A 22,940-nucleotide genomic window follows, 5' to 3' on the forward strand; every position below is an offset into this window, starting at 1 on the left:
AAAACTTTGCTAGATTTTTTTTTATAACTCCAGTGTCAATTAACAAATATTTTATTTGTGTAATGAACAATCAAATGAAACTTTTAAGTGACTTCTTTTGTCACAGGAATATAAACTGGTTTAAATTACCATGAGTGGGTTTTCATTTATTTTAGTAAAATAATTTTCAGTAGAATTGTAGAGTCACAGAAATCAGAGATGGAAAAGACCTATAGATAAAGGACATATATCCCAGTTTTACTAGGGGAGTCCTGGTTTTTCATACTATCTCACAATCTGTGGGAAAATGATCTTCTTTCAGGAATCCTGAAATGTCCCAGTTTTTCATTTTAATCAGTCAAAATAGTTGGGTTTTTTTTATAATTGCAAAATGTTTGTCCAAGATGTATTTCTGCGCTGATAAAGAATGTATTGTACCTTTTCATCACATACTAAGCATTTGCTTTTCTGCTACCAATTGTTCAAGGCCAAGCTCGTCAGAATTTGTCGAGCAACAACACTGTAATACGTGTCCAATTAGTCTATTACTTCATCTTTGTCTTTTTACTCTCCGATTCTGCAATAAGAATTGTGCAGGGCAACACTTGCACCTATCCAGAGTTTCATTGACTTCAATGAGACTTTATGCACTCGCAAAGGTCCTCCTGCATGGATCCGATTACAGGATCATTGCCTTAGACTGTAAACTCTCCCTACATTATATATCTGTGCTCTGCCAACCCGAATGAAGCCTTGGCTCTGACCGAGGCAGTATCATAACCTATTTGATTAATAATAATAATAATTAATAATAGACGTGTAAAATAGATATAAGCTCATAGAACTTGAAATCTTATTACACGAGAGGAAATATCTCTATTCTGAACTGTAGATACCACTGAGATCTCTGGCATAGACCTATTGAAAGACATTTATACAATATTTTAATTATTACTGATAATTGTAAAAGATTAAACTTACCTCCACACATGTTTTGTTGCAGCCTATTTTAAAATTCATTTAAGCACTAATCTTAATAGTCTCAAATGATTTTTTAAAAATATATCTCAAGAAAAATAATTCTATTTCACTCATGTAGAATCTCAACATGCTCACTCCAGATGGTGTTTCATATCGGGTCAGAAACTAATGAAGGAATCTGGCTTTAAAACTGAAGTAACAAGAAAAGATGAGTAACAAGAGATTACAAATTTGCAACAGCAATTGTTTATAAAGCAACTCTTTGTTTCATTTTTTGATGTTGGGTGTGTTTTTTTTTTGTGGATTTATTTGTATTTATGGCATTTCTGCCACACCTTGTTACAGTTATAAAAGATTGTTTTATGAGGCAATGAAACATGCTCCAAATCCCCAGAAAAAATAATTTGCAATAATTGGACCTTCACTTGCTAGTTTATTTATTGGAAATATGTGAGAAGCTTAATCTGCGATCGGGATGGAAGAAGCTGTAGAATTTTAATTGCCAAGAGAAAGAAATAGTTTTTCAAAAAAAATGTTTCTGAAGAAATTCACTAAAAGCTCAAACTGTCTGACTGTATTGATGACAACATTTTCTTTGTCTTTAATTGTAATTTAGTGTTATTAAAGGTACTGGATTAACAGAATTCAACTTATCCATAGGACAAATACAATGTGGACAGCAGCAGTTCAAGCATTCCAGCCCTGCCCCGTCATTCTACTCTGCCAAGGTTAAAGCATAGCTTACTCCCCACGTTCAGTCACTTTTTAGCCTCTCTTGGGGCCTGATCCAGCTCCCATTGAAGTCACAAGTATGAATCAGGCCACTGATTTCCACCTAGGGTGCCAAATGCAGTGGTGGTTTTTTGTAATGTAGAATGTCCTAAAGTTACGTCTGCACTTATGGCAGTGTGTAGATGACATACACTGCATATCCAGCTAGCATGGGTATAAATAGCAGTGTAGACAGTGACACACTGCTTAGGTGAGTAGAGTGCCTGCACCAAGGGGTATATACCCTAGACAGCTCTCTGCAGGCCCAAGCAGTGCCTCCTTCCATTTCTACACTAGTGTTGTGTCCTGCTGCCTCCCACTTGCCGGAATCTTTCTTCATCTCAGTGAACAGCTCCTGCAATGAAGAAAGGGTCCAGCACCAGGGAAAGGCTCTGGCACCTCCCTCATGTGGGAGCCTTTCCCCACTGCCTGCCCCCTGCCGGAGCCTTTCATTGCATCATGTCACTACGCATGCAGCCTGCTTTTAATGTGTCATGTAGCTACATGTGTAGTGCCCATACTCTACATGATGCCATAAGCCTAGACAAGGCATAAGACTAAAAACATTTTCCACCATATAACCATTGAGAGTTTGCCTGGGTAAGGAGTGCAGGATTGGGACCCTTGTCACTACTGATGGAGGAACAGATCATGCTCCCAATGAACTCAATGAGAATTTCTCATTGATTTTCAGCAGGAGTAGGAAAAGAGCCTTGGACTGGATTCAGATGAGCAATCCAGAAGGGAAAGGCTCTGCATTTTATAGCAATCCTTAGAGCCATCCAGTCCTCCCTTTTTCAATCATTTTATCCATCTACAGTTTTGCCAAATCCAATGATTTTTTTAAGTCTTTGTATAGTTCATGTTTTTCTTAGTCCCATCTGCTGGAATTACGAGATTGCATGAGAATCTCATCTTTCTTTTTTCTTTTTAAAAAAAATAAGTTTATAGCCCTTGTAGTTGGGAAGAAAAGCTTGAAAATATAAAATGAGCTCACCCTAAAGGTGGCTGAGAAACAAGAAGGCAAAGAAAAAGACAGCCAAAGGTATTATTTTTCAAAAATAGCATAATTTTTAAGAGGGTCTCATGATTTTGGGGGACTTGACTTTTTTTTTTTGAATGCTTGAAGTTGACAATAGTGCATTTACCTAACATTTTATCACCATGCACTGAATGAGGCAGGGATTGTGTGGAAAAAATAGAGTGTGATCAAGCAATTAAATACTGTATCCCAATGCATTACACATGAAGGGGCTGTATTAACTTTGCACAGATCCTTCCAACACCAATGTCAGTACGCAAGGTGGAGAAACAAGTCTGTTTCATTTCTCCCTGTTATTTCACACTGCTTCCATCTGCTCTGTGGTGTTGGGCTCAGTTGTTTTGCCCTCTCTACTGAGGGTTCTTCTTGAGGTTTCTCTTGGGTGCCCTCATTTCCTCACATCATATGGTTTTCATGTGATGGCTTCATGTGGGAGTCTGTGTGTTGGCATCTGCAGTATATACACCAAATATATCCAGAGCGTCTTTCAGATTCTGGTGGAGATGAGCTACTTGTTGGTGATTTCTTGGATTTCTTCACTGGTGACGCCCAGAATCTTTCAGAGGCATTTATTTTTGAAGGTGTACAGTATTCTGTCGAACATTTTGGCAGATCTCCAGCTTTCGCAGTGGTGTGTTAACACTAAGATCTTGTTAGAGTTGAACATCCTCAGTTTTGTTCCAGTATTGTATATCTTTGACTTACCTCCCTTGTTGAGTTTAGTGAACAGTGTGGATGCCATTCCTATCCTTGATGTCATGTCCTTCATGAGGTCTCCTATGGCTAGTATGGTGTGGCCCAGGTAGATGAACTGTTCTGCTTTCTTGATGATTTTGCCTTCTAATGTGATGTTGCTGCTTTAATTCTGGAACTTTTGTGTGCTTGTTCTTTAGGTTGTAAAGTCATTGCTGACTTTTTTTCTATGTAATGTCTTAGATTTTTAAAAAGAGAAAACAAATTACTTTATGTGCAATTGTAATTGTAGTACAGCAGGGCTGGAGAAGTCATCCCGTCCAGCCCCCTGCGCTGGGGCAAGACCACATAATCCTAGACCATCCCTGACAGGTGTTTGTTCAACCTGTTCTTAAAAACCTCCAATAAGAGAGCTGTGGCTCAACAATCTCCCTTGGAAGCCTATTCCAGAGCTTAACTACCCTTATAGTGAGAGAGGTTTGGGTAATATCTAAACTAAATCTTCCTTGCTGCAGATTAAGACGAGTTCTTCTTATGCTACCTTCAGTGGACATGAAGAACAATTGATCACTATCCTCTCTATAACAGATTTTAACATATTTGAAGACTTGTCAGGTCCCCCCCACCCTCTTCTTCTCTCAGGACTAAACATGCTCAGGGTTTTTAGTGTTTCATTATGAGTCAGGTTTTCCTTTTATCATTTTTCTTGCTTTCCTCTCAGATCTCTCCAGTTTGTCCTCATAGAATCATAGAAGATCAGGATTGGAAGGGACCTCAGGAGGACATCTAGTCCAACCCCCTGCTCAAAGCAGGACCAATCCCCAATTAAATCATCCCAGCCAGGGCTTTGTCAAGCCTGACCTTAAAAACTTCTAAGGAAGGAGATTCTACCACCGCCCTAGGTAACGCATTCCAGTGTTTCACCACCCTCCTAGTGAAAAAGTTTTTCCTAATATCCAACCTAAACCTCCCCCACTGCAACTTGAGACCATTACTCCTTGTCCTGTCCTCTTCTACCACTAAGAATAGTCTAGAACCATCCTCTCTGGAACCACCTCTCAGGTAGTTGAAAGCAGCTATCAAATCCCCCCTCATTCTTCTCTTCTGCAGACTAAATAATCCCAGTTCCCTCAGCCTCTCCTCATAACTCATGTATTCCAGACCCCTAATCATTTTTGTTGCCCTTCGCTGGACTCTCTCCAATTTATCCACATCCTTCTTGTAGTGTGGGGCCCAAAACTGGACACAGTACTCCAGATGAGGCCTCACCAATGTCGAATAGAGGGGGACGATCACGTCCCTCGATCTGCTCGCTATGCCCCTACTTATACATCCCAAAATGCCATTGGCCTTCTTGGCAACAAGGGCACACTGCTGACTCATATCCAGCTTCTCATCCAATGTCACCCCTAGGTCCTTTTCCTCAGAACTGCTGCCTAGCCATTCGGCCCCTAGTCTGTAGCTGTGCATTGGTTCTTCCGTCCTAAGTGCAGGACCCTGCACTTATCCTTATTGAACCTTATCAGATTTCTTTTGGCCCAATCCTCCAATTTGTCTAGGTCCCTCTGTATCCTATCCCTGCCCTCCAGCGTATCTACCACTCCTCCCAGTTTAGTATCATCCGCAAATTTGCTGAGAGTGCAATCCACACCATCCTCCAGATCATTTATGAAGATATTGAACAAAACCGGCCCCAGGACCGACCTCTGTGGCACTCCACTTGACACCGGCTGCCAACTAGACATGGAGCCATTGATCACTACCTGTTGAGCCCGACAATCTAGCTAGCTTTCTACCCACCTTATAGTGCATTCATCCAGCCCATACTTCTTTAACTTGCTGACAAGAATACTGTGGGAGACCGTGTCAAAAGCTTTGCTAAAGTCAAGAAACAATACATCCACTGCTTTCCCTTCATCCACAGAACCAGTAATCTCATCATAGAAGGCGATTAGATTAGTCAGGCATGACCTTCCCTTGGTGAATCCATGCTGACTGTTCCTGATCACTTTCCTCTCATGTAAGTGCTTCAGGATTGATTCTTTGAGGACCTGCTCCATGATTTTTCCGGGGACTGAGGTGAGGCTGACTGGCCTGTAGTTCCCAGGATCCTCCTTCTTCCCTTTTTTAAAGATTGGCACTACATTAGCCTTTTTCCAGTCATCTGGGACTTCCCCCGTTCACCACGAGTTTTCAAAGATAATGGCCAATGGCTCTGCAATCAAAGCTGCCAATTCCTTTAGCACTCTCGGATGCAACTCGTCCGGCCCCATGGACTTGTGCACGTCCAGCTTTTCTAAATAGTCCCTACCCACCTCTTTCTCCACAGAGGGCTGGCCATCTATTCCCCATGTTGTGATGCCCAGCGCAGCAGTCTGGGAGCTGACCTTGTTCGTGAAGACAGAGGCAAAAAAAGCATTGAGTACATTAGCTTTTTCCACATCCTCTGTCACTAGGTTGCCTCCCTCATTCATTAAGGGGCCCACACTTTCCTTGGCTGTCTTCTTGTTGCCAACATACCTGAAGAAACCCTTCTTGTTACTCTTGACATCTCTCGCTAGCTGCAGCTCCAGGTGCGATTTGGCCCTCCTGATTTCATTCCTACATGCCATACATCCTTCCTAAAGGCTTTGCTCTTTCTTATCAACAGCAACATTTGAACCCTGAACTTTCAGCACTGCAGCACAGACCATTACAACTGGACCTGAAGGATTAACTACATCAGGGGCAGCAAGAGTAGTCTGTTTTCCTCTGTGGATCAGCCACTAGAGGGAGATGCATAATGCTCTGAAAAAATAGGTTACATACACATAAGCAGACCCATTTTACAGACAGCATAGTTGAATACTTAGATAAGGCAGATTTCTGAGAGGCAGTGTGGCTAAATGGGTCTGCCATATGAATAAGCAGGGTTAGATTAGAGTTCTGTTTCTTGCATATTGAGTAGAATGCCTTATTAAAGAGGCTAGGAAAAGAGGAGACTAAGGGGAGATATGATAGAGGTATATAAAATCATGAGTGATGTGGAGAAAGTGAATAAGGAAAAGTAATTTACTTGTTCCCATAATATAAGAACTAGGGGCCACCAAATGAAATTAATGGGCAGCAGGTTTAACACAAATAAAAGGAAATTCTTCACACAGCGCACAGTCAATCTGTGGAACTCCTTGCCTGAGGAGGTTGTGAAGGCTAGGACTATAACAGGGTTTAAAAGAGAACTAGATAAATTCAGGGAGTTTAAGTCCATTAATGGCTATTAGCCAGGATGGGTAAGGAATGGTGGCCCTAGCCTCTGTTTGTCAGAGGATGGCGATGGATGGCAGGAGAGAGATCACTTGATCATTACCTGTTAGGTTCACTCCCTCTGGGGGACCTGGCATTGGCCACTGTTGGTAGACAGGATACTGGGCTGGATGGACCTTTGGTCTGACCCAGTATGGCCATTCTTATGTTCAGTAATAAAGAGACAAGGTGGGTGAGGTTATATCTTTTATATCAGCAATAGTCAAGAGAAGTGAGACTTGAACTCCTGGTCTCCTACATCCAAGCAGCAAGAATGGCGAGGGGGGGCGGGGAAGATGCATCTTGTCTGTTTACTATGTTTGTGAGACAAGGTGGGTGAGATAATATCTTGTATTGGACCAATTTCTGCTGGTAAGAGAGACAAGCATGGGAGCTTACACAGAGCTCTTCTTCAGGTTTGTGTAACGTCAAAAGCTTGGCTCTCTCACCAACAGAATTTGGTCCAGTAAAAGATGTGACCTCACCCATCTTGTCTCTGTAATATCCTGGGACTAACATGACAGCAACATCACTGCATACTATATTTGTGTGTGGCATAGGACCTGTAGGATGCACCTCTGTGACCCCAGTAAAATCTTGCTAAATCTCAAAGTCTGCTGCAAACTGGCATGAACGTTCTTTTAAAAAAAAAAGTCTGAGGAATTTTTTTAAGGGACAGTATTATAAATTCTAAATATAGAGGTTGTAGCTGCTCTTTCTGTAAAAAAAAAAATTAGACTTGTTTGAAAACCAACATTTTTCTTGTGAGAAATTTCAGACAAAAAAATAAGAACATAAAAATGGCCCATCTAGCCCAGTAATTCTGTCTTCTGACAGTGGCCAGTGCCAGGTGCCCCAAAGGGAATGAACAGAACAGGGAATCATCGAGTGATCTATTCCCCGTCGCTTATTCCCAGCTTCTGGCAAACAGAGGCTAGGGACACCATCCCTGCCATTTTGGCTAATAGCCATTGATGGACCTTTCCTCCATGAACTTATCTAGTTCTTTTTTGAGCCCTGTTATGGTCTTGGCCTTCACAACATCCTCTGGCAATCATTGAGATTTTTCCCACTGGAAGTTTTAAACTCATTAGAAATGATATTTTAGGTAAAAATTAAATGATAGGTTTAGCTCATTTTGAAATGTGGTAAAAGCAAACTTTCATAATTTCATCACAATTTTCCTCTGCAAAAATTGAACTATGGTTTCACAGGAAAATGTAAATGCCAATGAAAAAACTGATTTGATGACCATTTGTTGCATAAAAAATAAAAATAAATAAATAAATAAAAAGATGAATGATTCTTTCTATAGGGAGAGTCATTCATTTCATTATTTTTTTATTTTCTATGCAAAAAGTTTCATCTTCCCAACAGTGCAATAAACATTATACAAATGTTAGTAATGCTAATAGTCCTGTGAAAAAAGAGTTTGTTCTTCATCATCATTCTCAGAGTCAGTAATGGAAGGACTGCAACCTGCCTATAGCCATTACAGAGCCAGATGTAAAATATAAATACTCTAGTGGGTATTGGTGAACTAGGAACACAGGAGGTAATCTGATGCATGCAGATGCTGGCAGTCAAGATTACTCAAGCTGTGCTGAAATTTCCTTTGCACCTGGCACTGGAGGTATTAGCCATGCCAGTTCAGTCCCCCAACACAGATGTGCTTGTTGTACCACTTTGTATGTATAGCATTTAGGTTTCTGTTTAGCTTGGCATAGTACACATAAATACTGTAATCCAAAGACCACCCGTTTATTAGTGCACCTGCATCTTCCACTTTCTTTAATTCTTTTTAATGTATTGCAACCCTTTACGTTGCTGAGCCTAGTGCAGGCAAACAGGATCTAGGAACAAAAGGTAAAAATATTAATCTAACTTTACTGTGCATGGCTTACCATGTAAAGTAAATGGTATATTTTAAAAATTATCACAGTATACACTACTTTAGCAGCTGATATGCCCAACAGAATGTCCCATTGTGCTCTACCCAAAGCCTCAGGTCCTCATGTATTCTCAGAAGCACTAACAAATACATTTGCAATAAAAGGCAATATATATCCTATATATAGACTTAGGCCTACAATGTAGGCCTTGATACGGAGAGAAATAGAAAAGGAATGCAAACAAAAGCAAGCTAATAAAAAAGAACTGACTGTTGTCTTGTAAAATACAAATTCCTTCTGAAGACCCGCCTATATCACAATGCCTACAAGTAACTGTAATGGCATGATCATAGATTAATTTCAGTTGAGATATAAGATGTCTGATCTGACAGTTTAAAGGATCCTTTAAATTGGTGTAAATTACAGTTGTACTGGCTTTAGGGCATCTGTATATTGCCAAGGCAGTATAAAGCAGACTTAGTGTAAATGAAAATTAGGTCCAAAATGTGCAGACAATCTCAAATTACCCTACAACCTGACCATTATAGCTACTAGCAGATATCAGAGTTGAGGTGGGATTTGTATTTTATTCATTTGAAATATCCTTTATTTTCATGACCTTTCTTTGTACATATAACGCACATAAATAAAATGCATACATATTTGTAACATTAAAAAAGACCTGACCACCTATGGGTTTGTTGTTCCCTTTCCCCTACTCTCCATGTCTCTGTATGTTTCTCTGGAAATGCAAAGGGACCTTAAATTTGGTGTAAATGATATTATACAGAAAAATATATATATTTACTTTAAGGCCTGTTCACACCATCTAAGTGCTGTATTGTGTACTGAAGTCTTAATGTAAATAAGAATCAGGCCCTCAGTCTTTTGAGGGCCCTGTCTTGCATCAGCATCCACAGGTATGGACCCTTGTGCCCATGCCAAATCTCACTGAAGACAAAGTTGGTGGGAACCCACATGGGCATAGCAGTCAATGCCCATGGATACCCATGTAGGTTCAGGGCCTTAGAATGTGCATTCTTTGGGGCAAGGGCTGTGCCTTCATCTGTGTTTCTCCCATTGCTAGCAGCACTATGAACAAATAATATGTACTAAAATCTCATCTTCGCTAAACAAAACCAAACTTCACATTTGTGGAAGACCATCAATCAAACAAATCAAGTTTTGTTTGTAAAGTTTCCTTGGGTGTTTGGAATGAAATAGTTGTTTTTTGTATTTGGATTTGTTAGTAGTATCCAGAACCTGGGCATTGGAAAGAACTTTAAATGGCCTATCTGCTAAGCCAACTCCAGCTGATGGTGTTTCTTTTGGTCCTAGGGAAGGAGAAATCTGGAACCTTAACTTGATTGTGGTTATACAGAGAGATAGATATTTTTGTTGTTGGTATTTTTCTTTGGCCTATGTAAATACCTCTCTATAATAAGGTAGCTTTATGTCAATAATTAAAACTGTAAATATTGAATAGGTTATAAAGAAGTTCATTTTTCCTTTCTCTGTGAACCTTTTAAAGATGTTTCTTTAGCTCCTTGCCAAATGAAACACGTTTGGACAGATGTTTAGTATTCATTCCAAAGGCACTATCCCTTTGTTTCTAAATTCAGTGACAAAGAAAGGAGGTTCCTACACATATCCGAATTCTGGAAAATTAATATAATCATACTTCAAAGTACTCTAGTTTTCTCAAATTATGTTTATATCCGTCTCTGAGCCTCAGATTTGTTGCAGATGTCTCTGATAGTAATACGTTAGTGATCTCTTGCAAGGTATTCAGTTTAGAAATTAATGGGAATAGCAGCTATGTTGTAATAGGCCTAGACAACAAAAGAAACCCAAGGCACAACAGTAAATAATCGGTCTGGAACAAATTAGCAGTTAAATTCTGCTGCCACTTCCTAGACATGCTAGGTGGGAAGAATGTGTGGGAAATCTGTCTTTGTTGCTAGTCTACTCAGGGCTTGATTCTGAGAGGTACTGAGCTCCCTCACCTACCATTGAAGCCAGTGGGAAGTGAAGGTGCTCATCACCTTGCAAGATCTATCCCTTGTACAGGAGCTAGGCAGAAGAGTGTCCAGCATGCTCTGTTGAGTGTTAGGTAATAGATCAGACTTAACTTGCCTGGTGGCTCTTCTTGGGCACAAGAAGGCATGGACAGATTTTTTTCCCCCTTAAATATCTTAACATGGAATTTTCATACTGCTGGAAATGGCTAACAGTTCTGGATTTGGAAATATGTCATTCGCGGCTTGCTTCCAAAACTTTTTGAAATGCTAAGCGCATGTTATATGTGGCTTTCTCACCTGCAATGCAAGTGGATTTTCTATCAGGAAGTGCCTCAGGAATTGCTGAGGTTCAGAGCTCCAAACATCACAGAGTGCATGTGGAGCAGGGGGCACAAATAGGAATGTGTCTCACCAAAGAGCTATGCACCAGAGAGATGGGGATCCTGGTGCTGTGGGGTTCTGTGCTGTGCATCTGTTCCAATGAAATCAATGGGAGTTTTGCCATTGATTTCAGTAGGGCCAGAATTTCACCTCATGTGCAAAACTATAAAATCCCTCCTCTGAGAAGAAGATGCAGCAGTAACTACACTTGTACATTTTTTGGAAGGGAAACATTTTTCCCCTTCTTAGTATGTAGTAGTCTTAGAAATGTACAAATCAAAGCTGGATTACATTGATCAAACTTCTACTGTTCCATCAATGTTACTGTATCTGTCCTTTCTGGGCAGTGGCATTTTTATAGGCTAATCAAATATCCAATATTACTTGGAGCCATTTGAAGTGAATGCCAGAATTACATAGAAAGTAATCTGAGAATTAGATCTATTTTTGTTAGTTGAAATGATCTTGACTTGTTCATATTGTACCTGATGCCCAGTAAGTTGATAGCCCCAATACAAATGGAAGGATATCCGGTTTGAAGTTCTTAAATATCTGTTAAAAGTGGTGAGCAGTCCAAGCACATTAAAATTCCATGTTCCCCCTACAAGTGTTTGCTGCAGATGACCCCCACTGATCTTAAATATATTTCTGTATCTGTAACTGAATAGAGGTTTTCCATACAGCATGTTCTAATGGTATTCTGGCCTTTAGCCAACAAGGCACTGAATAAGGCTATTTTTAAAATACAGAAACTGGGAACAGCTGCAGCAATCAAATTTGATAAAAACAGAGAGGAACTTTGCTTTTTTTACAGTTTGTCCAAGTTTAGACTCCTTTCATAGAATGGCTTTTGTTCTGTTGGATGAAGGGGATACAAGAGTAACACAGAGAAATTCTTTTAAACAAATAACTTTTTAAAGTATACAGATTAAAATAATAGGGTGAGCTGGGGGTTTTGTTTGTTTTTGTTTTTTGCTGCACTGATATGTTCAATGCCGTTGTACCTCAAACTATTTAAACAATAAATCTCTAAAAAGAATACACTTTGTCTGCCAAGCTTTACCATGAAAGTCTTTTCCATAATGATCTCCTGAAGCAGAAGATGGCATCTCTTGTTTCAAAATATTAGAAATGTGAATGCTGGTATTTGTTCTGAATGTCCTATTTGCAGTGACTGAGGATGAGAGCGATTTAATTAGAATCCTGCATTTTTTCTCCTTTAATATTAATCAAGAACTTATCTAAGAAAAAAAAAGTTCACTTAAGAAAAAAATGTTATAAAGACCTTTTTGTGCACATTAAAATGATTCACAAAATATTTGATTATAAAGCTGTATTCTTCCTTCTTTCACCACCTAGTTCTTAGGAAATCTGTCACACTGCCTGATTGATAAGAGTCAGGAAGTGCTTATGTACAGAAAGTCCAATATACAATTGTAGGCTGATCTGCTACGTGATTTCATCTGAGGAATGAATCTCTGTGTTAAACTGATGCAAGACAAAAAGAAAAGGAGGACTTGTGGCACCTTAGAGACTAACCAATTTATTTGAGCATGAGCTTTCGTGAGCTACAGCTCACTTCATCGGATGCATCCGATGAAGTGAGCTGTAGCTCACGAAAGCTCATGCTCAAATAAATTGGTTAGTCTCTAAGGTGCCACAAGTCCTCCTTTTCTTTTTGCAAAGACAGACTAACACGGCTGTTACTCTGAAACCTGTCCTGATGCAAGACAAAAATATTGAGTGGAATTCTGGGCTCACTGAAGTAAATGGAAGTTTTGCCATTAACTTCAGTGGCACCAGGATTTCACTCATTACGTTCCTTTAAAGTACTGTATATACAAATTACATTAATTTTAAAATCCTATTCCAATAAAACTATTTTTAGGTCAACACCAGTTCAACATGGTAAGCCAAAAATATATTCTTTCTTTGCCTCTTCTCTTGGTTTCTCTAGGGGTCTTTGTATGCATGTGTGTGTGTAGAAACATTTCTAGACTAGCATGAGGCTCTCAAAAAGACTTTCTCTCTATATATGGTTGTATACTATTACACAAAATCTTGGGCAAAAAAATGGGTTTACGACCCATATCTTCATGAAATAAAAAGGACATCCCCGGGACTGGATACCGTAGAATGTGCACCTGAGTCTTTGTGTGTATTAAAGACATTCATAGTAATTCACAGGATAGCCAGAACTGTGTCAAATTCTGCAGATATGCATGTTGTATAACTTTACTGTCATGAGTAGTCCCATGACGTCAATATTGAGAGGAATATTATCAATATTGTCTTGTTAAGGCACTGGATTAGAATTCTGGAGAACTGGATTCAATTCCTGGCTGTGACCTTGGTCAAGTCATTTAGGCCCTGATCCTGAATGTGCTTAACTTTGTGCAGGGTAAATAACCTTGTGGACTGTGGTGGGACAACTCATGGTTTGTAAATTTAAGTATATATATATATATATATATATATATATATACATCTTTTGCAGGATCAGGTCCTTGATCCGTTTGTGTGTCAGTTGTCCTTTTATAAAATCGGAGTAATAATATTTCCTTTTCCCAACTCTTTGTCTATCTTGTCTGTTTAGATTATGAACTCCTGGAGGCATGGGCTGTCTCTCTGTACAAGCACTAGAATAACTAGGCTCTCATCTAAATAATTATAAATGCTGTGGTATGTCTGTCTACTAGCTGCTGTTGGCTTCTTTTTTAAAATCAGAAAGCACATCTTACAATGATTTTGGTGATTTATTTTAACATACACCAAGTAATCCAGTAACTGATCATCTTAAATCATACATACTCTGTGACATCAAACATATCTTTAGCACTTTATACAACATATCTTTAGCATTTTCTTCTCTCTGTATATGAAAGTGTCCTCACATTCCTGCGCAATGGAAAATTGTACTTTTGATACATGCACTGTTCTGAGCAGATACTAGAGACTCATGTCATGTGGAGCATTGAACTCAGCAGGTTTTCAAGGATCTCTGGCAAGTCACCAGTTTTCAACTTCTTATTCTATATTTTAACTTTGGAGCCAAAAAATATGCAGCATGATGATTACTAGGATTTAATTAAATTTAGTCAGCCCTGTAGTCCCTTCTTTCCAAAGACAAACTGCCGCCAGAGACCGATTTACCACTGACCAACAATGTTTTTATGCAAATCTGCCTGAGTAAGTGCAGTAACCCCAAATATAATAGTGTCTTTCAATCTCTTTCCAGGACTGCAATATTTATATATTATGAAGATAAATTGGACATCAAAAACAGTTCCATTACAGAGGGAAAGTTCTCTATGTAAATCACTTTTTCTAATCACACTGTATACCTCCCCACCCCCTCTCCCAGTTTGCTTTCTTTGCTTTAAATGCATAGATGAATTCCAAATGTATTATTCTATTGTACATTCACTTTGAATATTGAAATATTGAGTTAAGGGACAATATAAACTTCTTGTTAAATAGCGTTAAGGTCTTCAGGAATGTATCTTCTGGGGCTGAGAAGTACCATAAAGGGCTCATATTCACATATGTCATTTTGTCTATCACCAGAGCAGATTTTGATTTGGGCTTCTTTCCCCTCTCCCCCTTTCCCAACCTGATCATAAGAAGTGGGCTGGCAATCTCCCTAGTGACTTTATCCCCCCCAATCAGGAATGAGTGCCAGGGGTCAGAAGTCCCTGTGTATGCTATTCAGAATCTGCTGACATCAGCACTCCATCGTGAGAGCTGGCTTTGTTTCCTGGTGGTACTAATATGAGGAGACACGTGAAGTAGTTTGGTTTATGGAAGAGGGCAGGAGAGGCATGGTGCTATGAAAACATTCCCACACAGACTACTGGCTCATTGATATAGAAAACAAGTGGGAACCTTCAGTTCTTCCACAAAGCTTAAAATAGAACAAACTGACTCAAGAACCCAAAGGCAACAGTTAAAAAACACTCTTCTCACACACTGATGCTGAAGTACTCTCTAGGCCACATTTGCTATAAGAGTTCAGCTCCCATTTAAGCACCTAAATGAAGCGGCCAGAACTGCAAAAGTCCTCAGTGCCTGGCAGTTCTCAATCTCAATGGGAGGTTTTGGGTGCTGAGCTCTTTTGAAAATCTGATCTTCAACCTCTTAGCATTGATTAAAGCCTGCTCTACTGAATGAAGGATGCATCTAGAGTGCAAAAAATGTTGCGTTAATATATTTGGCATTTCTGATTGTCATTTTTGCAGTTACAAAATACATATAATGCAGCAGCAATACAATATACCTGAAAATATTTGTTGTATTATTTATTTGAGTGCTATCAGCGTGCATGCAGCAGTACATAACTTAAAGGTTAATGTGGCCACTGTCCCAAAAAGATTACACTCTAAATTAGTTTAACATTACAGTTCAGACACATCATGTAGCAAAGAGCCACATTATAATCTAGTCTCAAAATGATGGAGGGTTTTTTTGTTTGATTGTTAAAGAGCAAACATTTATTTCTTTGGAGTAACATTCAGAATCTTTGCAGAAGTAGAAGCATGCAGCATTTTAAGACCTCAGAATGTGTCTCTTTAAAGGGAATGTATGCCCAGTGTTGGCCTTGTTGTTGTGGCTACCACCTTTGCTTTGACAAAACATGACTTTAGTGGTCATGCATTGTCGGCAAGTCAATATGTGACATGCTTTTCACTTCCCTTTGAGGCCCCATAAATGCCATGAAATGGTTCGACCACCTCACTTAAGCAATTTCCATAGTGGTTCTTTTCATGGATGGTGTTCTAATGACAATATCAATATTTTTATATATCAAACCAAAAGTTTATCAATTAGTGTAATCCATTCATTGACATTTGGACCTTTTGTCCTCAAGGGGAGTATCACATATCCATGTGACATCCTTCAGACCTGGGGCCAAAACTTTCACTCCCTTTTCGGTTCTTTTTCAAGCTAAGCCATCATCAAAGTCAGTTTACATGAAATATATTGAAATGCATGTAACCATACAGCTCCCTACTGGTCAAATGTATGAGGCAGGGTCAAGAGCATAAATTAAGCATTCCAAAACCAACTATGTTATGTTCACTAAGCTGGCTTTAGCTCCGATTTTTCTGAAGGTAGACTATGACTGACTTAAGCTTACTGTTAAAACTTCTCATGTTTGCCCTAAGCTCACATGACTTGTCAATGTGCCATAACAAATGTGAGGGTTCTGAAGAGGCCCCACTTTTTGTAGGGTAGAAGTGTATTGTGGGATTCTAACGTACTGTATACGCATTTGAATTGTTCTCATCTCTTCAAATGTTTAACATACCACAGTGTTTGGTATGTGGCTCAAAGTGGCTCAAAGGGCAGGAATTGGCCTTTAGTTACCTGCTGTTAGCTGGCACTAAGTTTACAGCAACTGAAAAGTGACACATCAAATTTAAGTCACTGAAAATCACTATACTGAATCCTTGCATATGTTTCATGAGCTGTCAGTAATACAAATCTGTTCTTAATTATTCTTCCATTTAATTTTTTTTTCTGCGTGGATGAGAATTTGATGTTTGCTTTGGCCAGAAATGTTTTAACAATTTAATAGTCTATAAAATTCTGTATCCTTTTACAATCGAAGAAGTTTGGCAAATGAGTAAGACTTTTCTTTTTTAAAACTGTGTGGAAATTGAGAAAAATATAATATGTTTAAGCTTAGAGTTCAAGTTGAAAATATGTATGAGTAACTTCAGGGAAAATGAACGAGAAGTACTTGTGGCACCTTAGAGCCTAACAAATTTATTTGGGCATAAGCTTTCCTGGGCTAAAACCCACTTCATCAGATGCATGCAGTGGAAAATACAGTAGGAAGATAGATATATATACAGAGAACATGAAAAAATAGGGGTTGTCATACCAACTCTAACAAGACTAATCGATTAAGGTGGGCTATTATCAGCAGGAGAAAAAAACTTTTGTAGTGATAATCAGGCTGGCCCATTTCAAACTGTTGACAAAAAAGTGTGAGTAACAGTAGGGGAAAAATTAGCTTGGAAAAATAGTTTTTAGTTTGTGTAATGACTCATCCACTCCCAGTCTTTATTCAAGCCTAATTTAATGGTGTCCAGTTTGCAAATTAATTCCAGCTCTGCAGTTTCTTGTTGGAGTCTGTTTTTGAAGCTTTTTTGTTGAAGAATTGCTACTTTTAGGTGTGTAATTGAATGTCCAGGGAGATTGAAGTGTTCTCCGACTGGTTTTTGAATGTTATAATTCTTGACATCTGATTTGTGTCCATTTATTCTTTTGCACGGAGACTGTCCGGTTTGGCCAATTTACATAGGGTGACCAGATGTGCTGATATTATCGGACAGTCTCAATTTTAAGACATTTGTCCCGTGTCCCAACCACACATCGGTCAGGACGCCCTTTGTCCCTATATCGGGGACTGCTCACCATGAGTCATCGCGCTCACCAAAGTCCCAGGGCTGGCAGCGCTCCCTTGGGCAGCTCCCAATGCCCACCCGCCAGCAGGAGCCTGCAGTGTGGGCGGCACAGAGGCACAGGGGGTCTCTGTGTGCTGCACTGGCTCCCTTCTGCCCAATCAGAGCTGCGGGGGCAGGGCTCACAGGCACCGGCAGCGGGCAGAGAGCCCTCCGCCACCCCCCCGCCCCCCGACCCGACCCTAGGAGCCAGAGGGACCTGCCAGATGCTTCCCGGGAGCCGCCCCAGGTAAACACCGCCAGAACTCCCCACCTTACCCGCCAGCAGGTCCCTCTGGCTCTTTGGGTCTCGGGGGGGGCGGGGGCAGGGGGCTCTCTGTGCACTGCTGGTGCCTGCAAGCCCCACTCTGCGGCTCCAGCAGCTCCCATTGACGCTTTTCCCAGCCAATGGAAGCCACGGAGGTCGCGCTTGTGGCAGGCACAGCACGTGGGGAGTCTGGAGACCCCCCCTCACTGCTCTGACCCTAGGAGCCAGAGAGCTCCCAGCAGGGCTGGTGAGTGCGGCCAGGGAAGGGGGCAGGGTGTGATGGAGTAAGTGTCTGGGAGATGTGTGTGGGGTGCTGGGCTGTGAGGGTGTGGAGGGCACTGGGCAGTGGGGGAGGTTTGTGTGTTTTGGGGTGCTAGGCAGTTGGGGCCTGTTGCGGGGTGCTGGGCAGTGGGGGAGATCTGTATGTGTCAGGGCACTGGGCAGTGGGGGTCTGTGTGGGGCATAGTTTAGTTGTGGTGATGGGGCTGTGGGGAAGGGCATTGGGAGGGAGGGAGGGAGGAGAAATCTGTGTGTATTGGGAAACTAGTGAGTGGAGGGTTCTGTATGGGGTGCTGGGCAGCTATGGTGGGGCTGTGGGTGGGGGGGGGCGCTGGGGAGGGGTGGTGGTGTGCACCACACTGTGCATTTGTGGTGGAAATGTGGGTGGGGGGGCCCTCTGGGCATAGTGGGTTCAGGGGATGCAGGGCATAGTGGATCCAGGGGGTGCTGGGCAGGGGAGATGTGTGGCACAGCATGGGACCACCCCCAACAGGATGGGGCATGCTGGTAGCACAGGGCCAGGCAGACCAGTGTACCCCATTGCCCCTGGCCAGCCCCGCCCTTCCCACTGCTCACCTCCTCAATTGAAGGCGGGAGGAGGGGGTGCAGGGGTAGGTCCCGGCAGTGCTTACCTGGGGCGGCTCCTGGGAAGCAGCCGGCAGGTCCCTGAGGTGAGTGTCGCTGGGCTGAGCCAGCAGTGGGCTCCCCGCAACAAAGTCTGTGCAGACTGGTCCACCTAGCTCATGGCAGAGCCGAGGAAAGGAGGCATCTGCCTCTGCATGTGCTGATTTCCCCCAGGGCAGGCCGGGGCTGCGCACTGCTAAGCTGCTGCCCAGTTCACTTACCCACATTGGCAAGCAGGGATTGCACCTGGCGGCGGACATCTGCACGATGTACAATCGGGACGCCATTTGTCCTGAAATTCAGGTAACATTTTAAATTTAAAGGAGGACTTGTGGCACCTTAGAGACTAACCAATTTATTAGAGCATAAGCTTTCGTGAGCTACAGATGTGGAAGCATCTGAGGAAGTGAGCTGTAGCTCACGAAAGCTTATGCTCTAATAAATTGGTTAGTCTCTAAGGTGCCACAAGTCCTCCTTTTCTTTTTGCGAATACAGACTAACACGGCTGTTACTCTGAAACCTGTCATTTTAAATTTAGTGGTCAAATAGAAAATTAGTCGATTGGGAATGTCCCATTAAACCTGATTGTGATCTGTTATCTACTGGCAATTTTGGTTTTTCAGGTTGTTTTCAGGTGTAACGCTGAAGCTGGGGCTAAAGGCAGGATGGTGGGCCTCCCCTCTGTGACTGCAGCTGGGGCTAGAGCCAGGGCTAGATCTGGGATGGTTCGCTCCCCTGCCCTGCAATTGGGTCTGACTTTGCAACCAGGATCCTGCGCCCCTGTCCTGAGACTTCAGCCAGGGGCTGGGGCTGGAGCTGGAGCCCTGTGCCTCTGAATTCTGCTGGGAGCTGGAGCTGGGGCCAAGAGTCCTTGAGTCCTTGCCCCATGGCTTGTGGTGTGGGCTGCAGCAGGGGCCGTACACCCCTCTTGCAGCTTCCTAGGGCTGTGCATCCCCTCTCATGGCTCCAGTCGGGGCTGTGCACCTGTGGCTCTCCTCCTTCCTCTCCCTCCCCGCCCCCCCACTTGCCCAAGGTGTCCTGATATTTCACTCTTGCAATCTGGTCACCCTAAATGTACATGGCATAGGGGCATTGCTGGCACATGATAGCATATATCACATTGGTAGATGTGCAGGTGAACGAGCTCCCGATGGTGTGGCTGATGTGATTAGGTCCTATGATGGTGTCCCTTGAACAGATAATGTGGACAGAGTTGGCAACGGGCTTTGTTGCAAGGATAGGTTCCTGGGTTAGTGTTTTTGTTGTGTGGTGTGTGGTTGCTGGTGAGTATTTGCTTCAGGTTGGGGGACTGTCTGTAAGCAAGGACTGGCCTGTCTCCCAAGATCTGTGAGAGTGAGGGATCATCCTTCAGGATAGGTTGTAGATCCTTGATGATGCACTGGAGAGGTTTTAGTTGGGGGCTGAAGGTGATGGCTAGTGGCGTTCTGTTACTTCCTTTGTTGGGCCTGTCCTGTAGTAGGTGACTTCTGGGTATTCTTCTGGCTCCATCAATCTGTTTCTTCACTTCAGCAGGTAGGTATTGTAGTTTTAAGAATGCTTGATAGAGATTTTGTAGGTGTTTAAGAATGTTGTCCTTTTAACACATCAATTGTATTTCTTACTCTCTATCAAAGTTATGTGTACACTTTTTTTAAAGAATGGAAAATACTGAAATACAGAGTTAGGAGCTGTCAAAGAACTTACATTCTTGTCCATTTTCCCTCCTAATGTCCTCCCTCCCCCCATAAAGGTCGGGAACTTTATTCATTTTTGTTTAGTTTCCATAGTATGATACTGACTTCTCTCTCTCATTTTAGCATTGAGAAAAAGAAAATAGCAAGGAAATAAAGAAAGGGAGGAAAATAAGAATGAGCGTGGTGGACAGAAGCAAATTCTCTGGGTGTTAACAGAATAGTTAGGACCACACCCCAACTATACTCCAACTCTTTATTCAATTTCTTCTTTAATACATAGATTTCAGTTAACTACTTTGATCCAAAGGCGCAATGAAATCAACAGAAAACTCCCTTTGACAGTTTCGCTCAACCCCATAGTTAAAAATAGCATGAAATTCCACCTACAGTGAAGGTTGAGCTACACATGTCAATATTTTCTCCTTTCTTTTGTCAATGTCATGATTCTTGCACCTGAGGTTTTAGCATTCCTCTCTCTAGTTCATTGGCTAGCAAATCTCTGAGAAACAAGGATATTAACAGCCACTTTATAAAGCAAGGGACATTTAAGCATAATCTACAGCTGAAAGAAAATGTTTCTGTTCCTTGTCCATCTGTTCTTGGCAGCATACATTTCACTAGAACTTGTAAAATGGTTCACACAAAAACAAGCCTAGTGGGTTCCAGAGAGGATTTAACTCACTTTGGTTGCCCCTCAAACTAGTCTGATGTATTAATGGTTAGAGACTCTTTTTGTCTTGTAAACTGAAGACTCTGAATTTATATTATACTTGTTCCTTGAGATCAAGGCAACTAGTATTTATTTAACTTTTAACTTTTCTTTTTGAATAATACTGTTTTAAATGATATTTTACAGTTTTATTACACAATATTTTGGCACTGAACTACATGAGAAGAAAAATATTTACATTGTAAACAAGTGATCAAAATAGGAAATGCCAGATTAATGCCCATACTTTAATTATATCCCCTTGAGCATTCAACCTGTGCAATGAATGAGGCAAAAGTCCTGTGGAAAAAAATAGTGTATGATCATGTAAATAAAGTCTGTATCAAAGTGCATAAGCACAAAGAGGCCAAATTAAAGTTGCCTAGACCACTTAATGGAAGATTATGGGACAAATAAAAGGCACTTTTCTAGCCCAAGGGCTTTCCCTTCTTAAATTTCAAAGACCTGCTACAAACAATGGAGGTATAGAGCTTCTCAAAAAAAAAGGTTGAAGGAGTCTTTTATGATGTTAAGCAATCTAAATATAGAGGTTGCTACCAGACCTGTGTATGCTTATTATTAGACTTTAGAGACATTTTTGTCATGATGTTTTGGAATGAGATGACAGTGAGTCCAGGTATAGTAATCCTGAAAGTTGACAACTGTTAGTCAGTTTAGAAAATAATGTTGCCATTACTTCTCTGCCAGTAATGTTCCTACTACCTTTTATCTTTTCTTATGCTAGTAGTTCCTATTGCTGTCATTTTTACTAGTCAGTCCTAGCTCTTACACCATTTCAGAATTAATTTCTAGTTGAAGAGTTGATGTCTTCCTAAAGGGAAGTGTGTTGAATTGTTTCAGATCTGAGTGATCAGCTGATGGAAGTGGTTGGTCTGGAGGGAGCCATGGAGATGGGTCAGATATACACAGGATTGAAAAGTGCTGGCAGGCGGCTTGCACAGTGCTCGTCTGTTGTCATCAGGTAAACACTTTATTGTACCTTCTAGTTATAAAATTTTGTATTGCTACATATTGAATAAAAATCAGATATTAAATGCACATGAAAATTTGCTGAATTTGTAGGTATTTACTGAATTCATGTATTTAAGTGTTTTTCTTTCATTAAAATACATGATAGGGTGAATAGGAAAATTCTTAACTTCAGTCTTCTCGCCTTATAGTCATCTCTCACCTCATTGTGAGAAGAGGTTTTGTCTAGTGGTGAGAGAAGAGAACTGAGAGTTGATACCCCTGGGTTTTATTATTCACTGACTCTGAGTGACCTTGGACAAGTCATTTACATTTCTTTGACACATTTCAATCTCTTCATAAGATGGGTATCCTAATATATTCTTCACCCGGGAGTTATAAATTGCCGTTAGTATTTGTAAAGCACTTTAAGATTCTCAGGAGCAAAAAAACCCACACGTTATTGTTATACTGTCTGTTGAGCACTGACAAGTCACCATGAACAAATGCATTGGTATGAGTTAGCCATGAAACAGGAGAACTGGCTAATTTGATTGGGCTGTATTATTTGGACAACATTGTCAAATTCCTAGGAGTGAGTAGAAAAGAATAGCACAAGCATGTAGGGACAAAATCAGAACGGCTAAGGCACAAAATGAATTACAACTAGCCAGGGACATAGAAGACAGTAAGAAGAGGTTCTATAAATACGTTAGGAACAAGAGAAAGACAAAGGAAAGTGTAGGCCCTCTCCTTAGTGGGGAAAGTGAGCTAATAATGGATTACATCAAGAAGGCTAAGGGGTTTAATGTCTATCTTGCTTCACTCTTCACAGAAAAGGTAAATTGTGACCAGATATTCAACACAATTAATATTAACAAGAAGGGGCAAGGAATGAAGGCCAAA

The 22,940-nt window shown here is 41.0% G+C and overlaps 1 protein-coding gene across 3 annotated transcripts in view; it reads left to right on the top strand.

Annotated features, from left to right (window-relative positions):
* Positions 1-22,940, top strand: part of DGKB (diacylglycerol kinase beta) — a 510,469-nt gene that overhangs the window by 472,489 nt on the left and 15,040 nt on the right. For all 3 annotated transcript variants that reach the window (XM_073333812.1, XM_073333808.1, XM_073333811.1), the window contains one exon: positions 21,927-22,047. In XM_073333812.1, coding sequence (XP_073189913.1) covers positions 21,927-22,047 — 121 coding nt within the window. The remainder of the gene's footprint in view (positions 1-21,926; positions 22,048-22,940) is intronic.

The sequence above is a fragment of the Lepidochelys kempii genome, chromosome 2 (genome assembly GCF_965140265.1).
Source record: "Lepidochelys kempii isolate rLepKem1 chromosome 2, rLepKem1.hap2, whole genome shotgun sequence".
In the NCBI taxonomy this organism is placed as follows: domain Eukaryota; kingdom Metazoa; phylum Chordata; order Testudines; family Cheloniidae; genus Lepidochelys; species Lepidochelys kempii.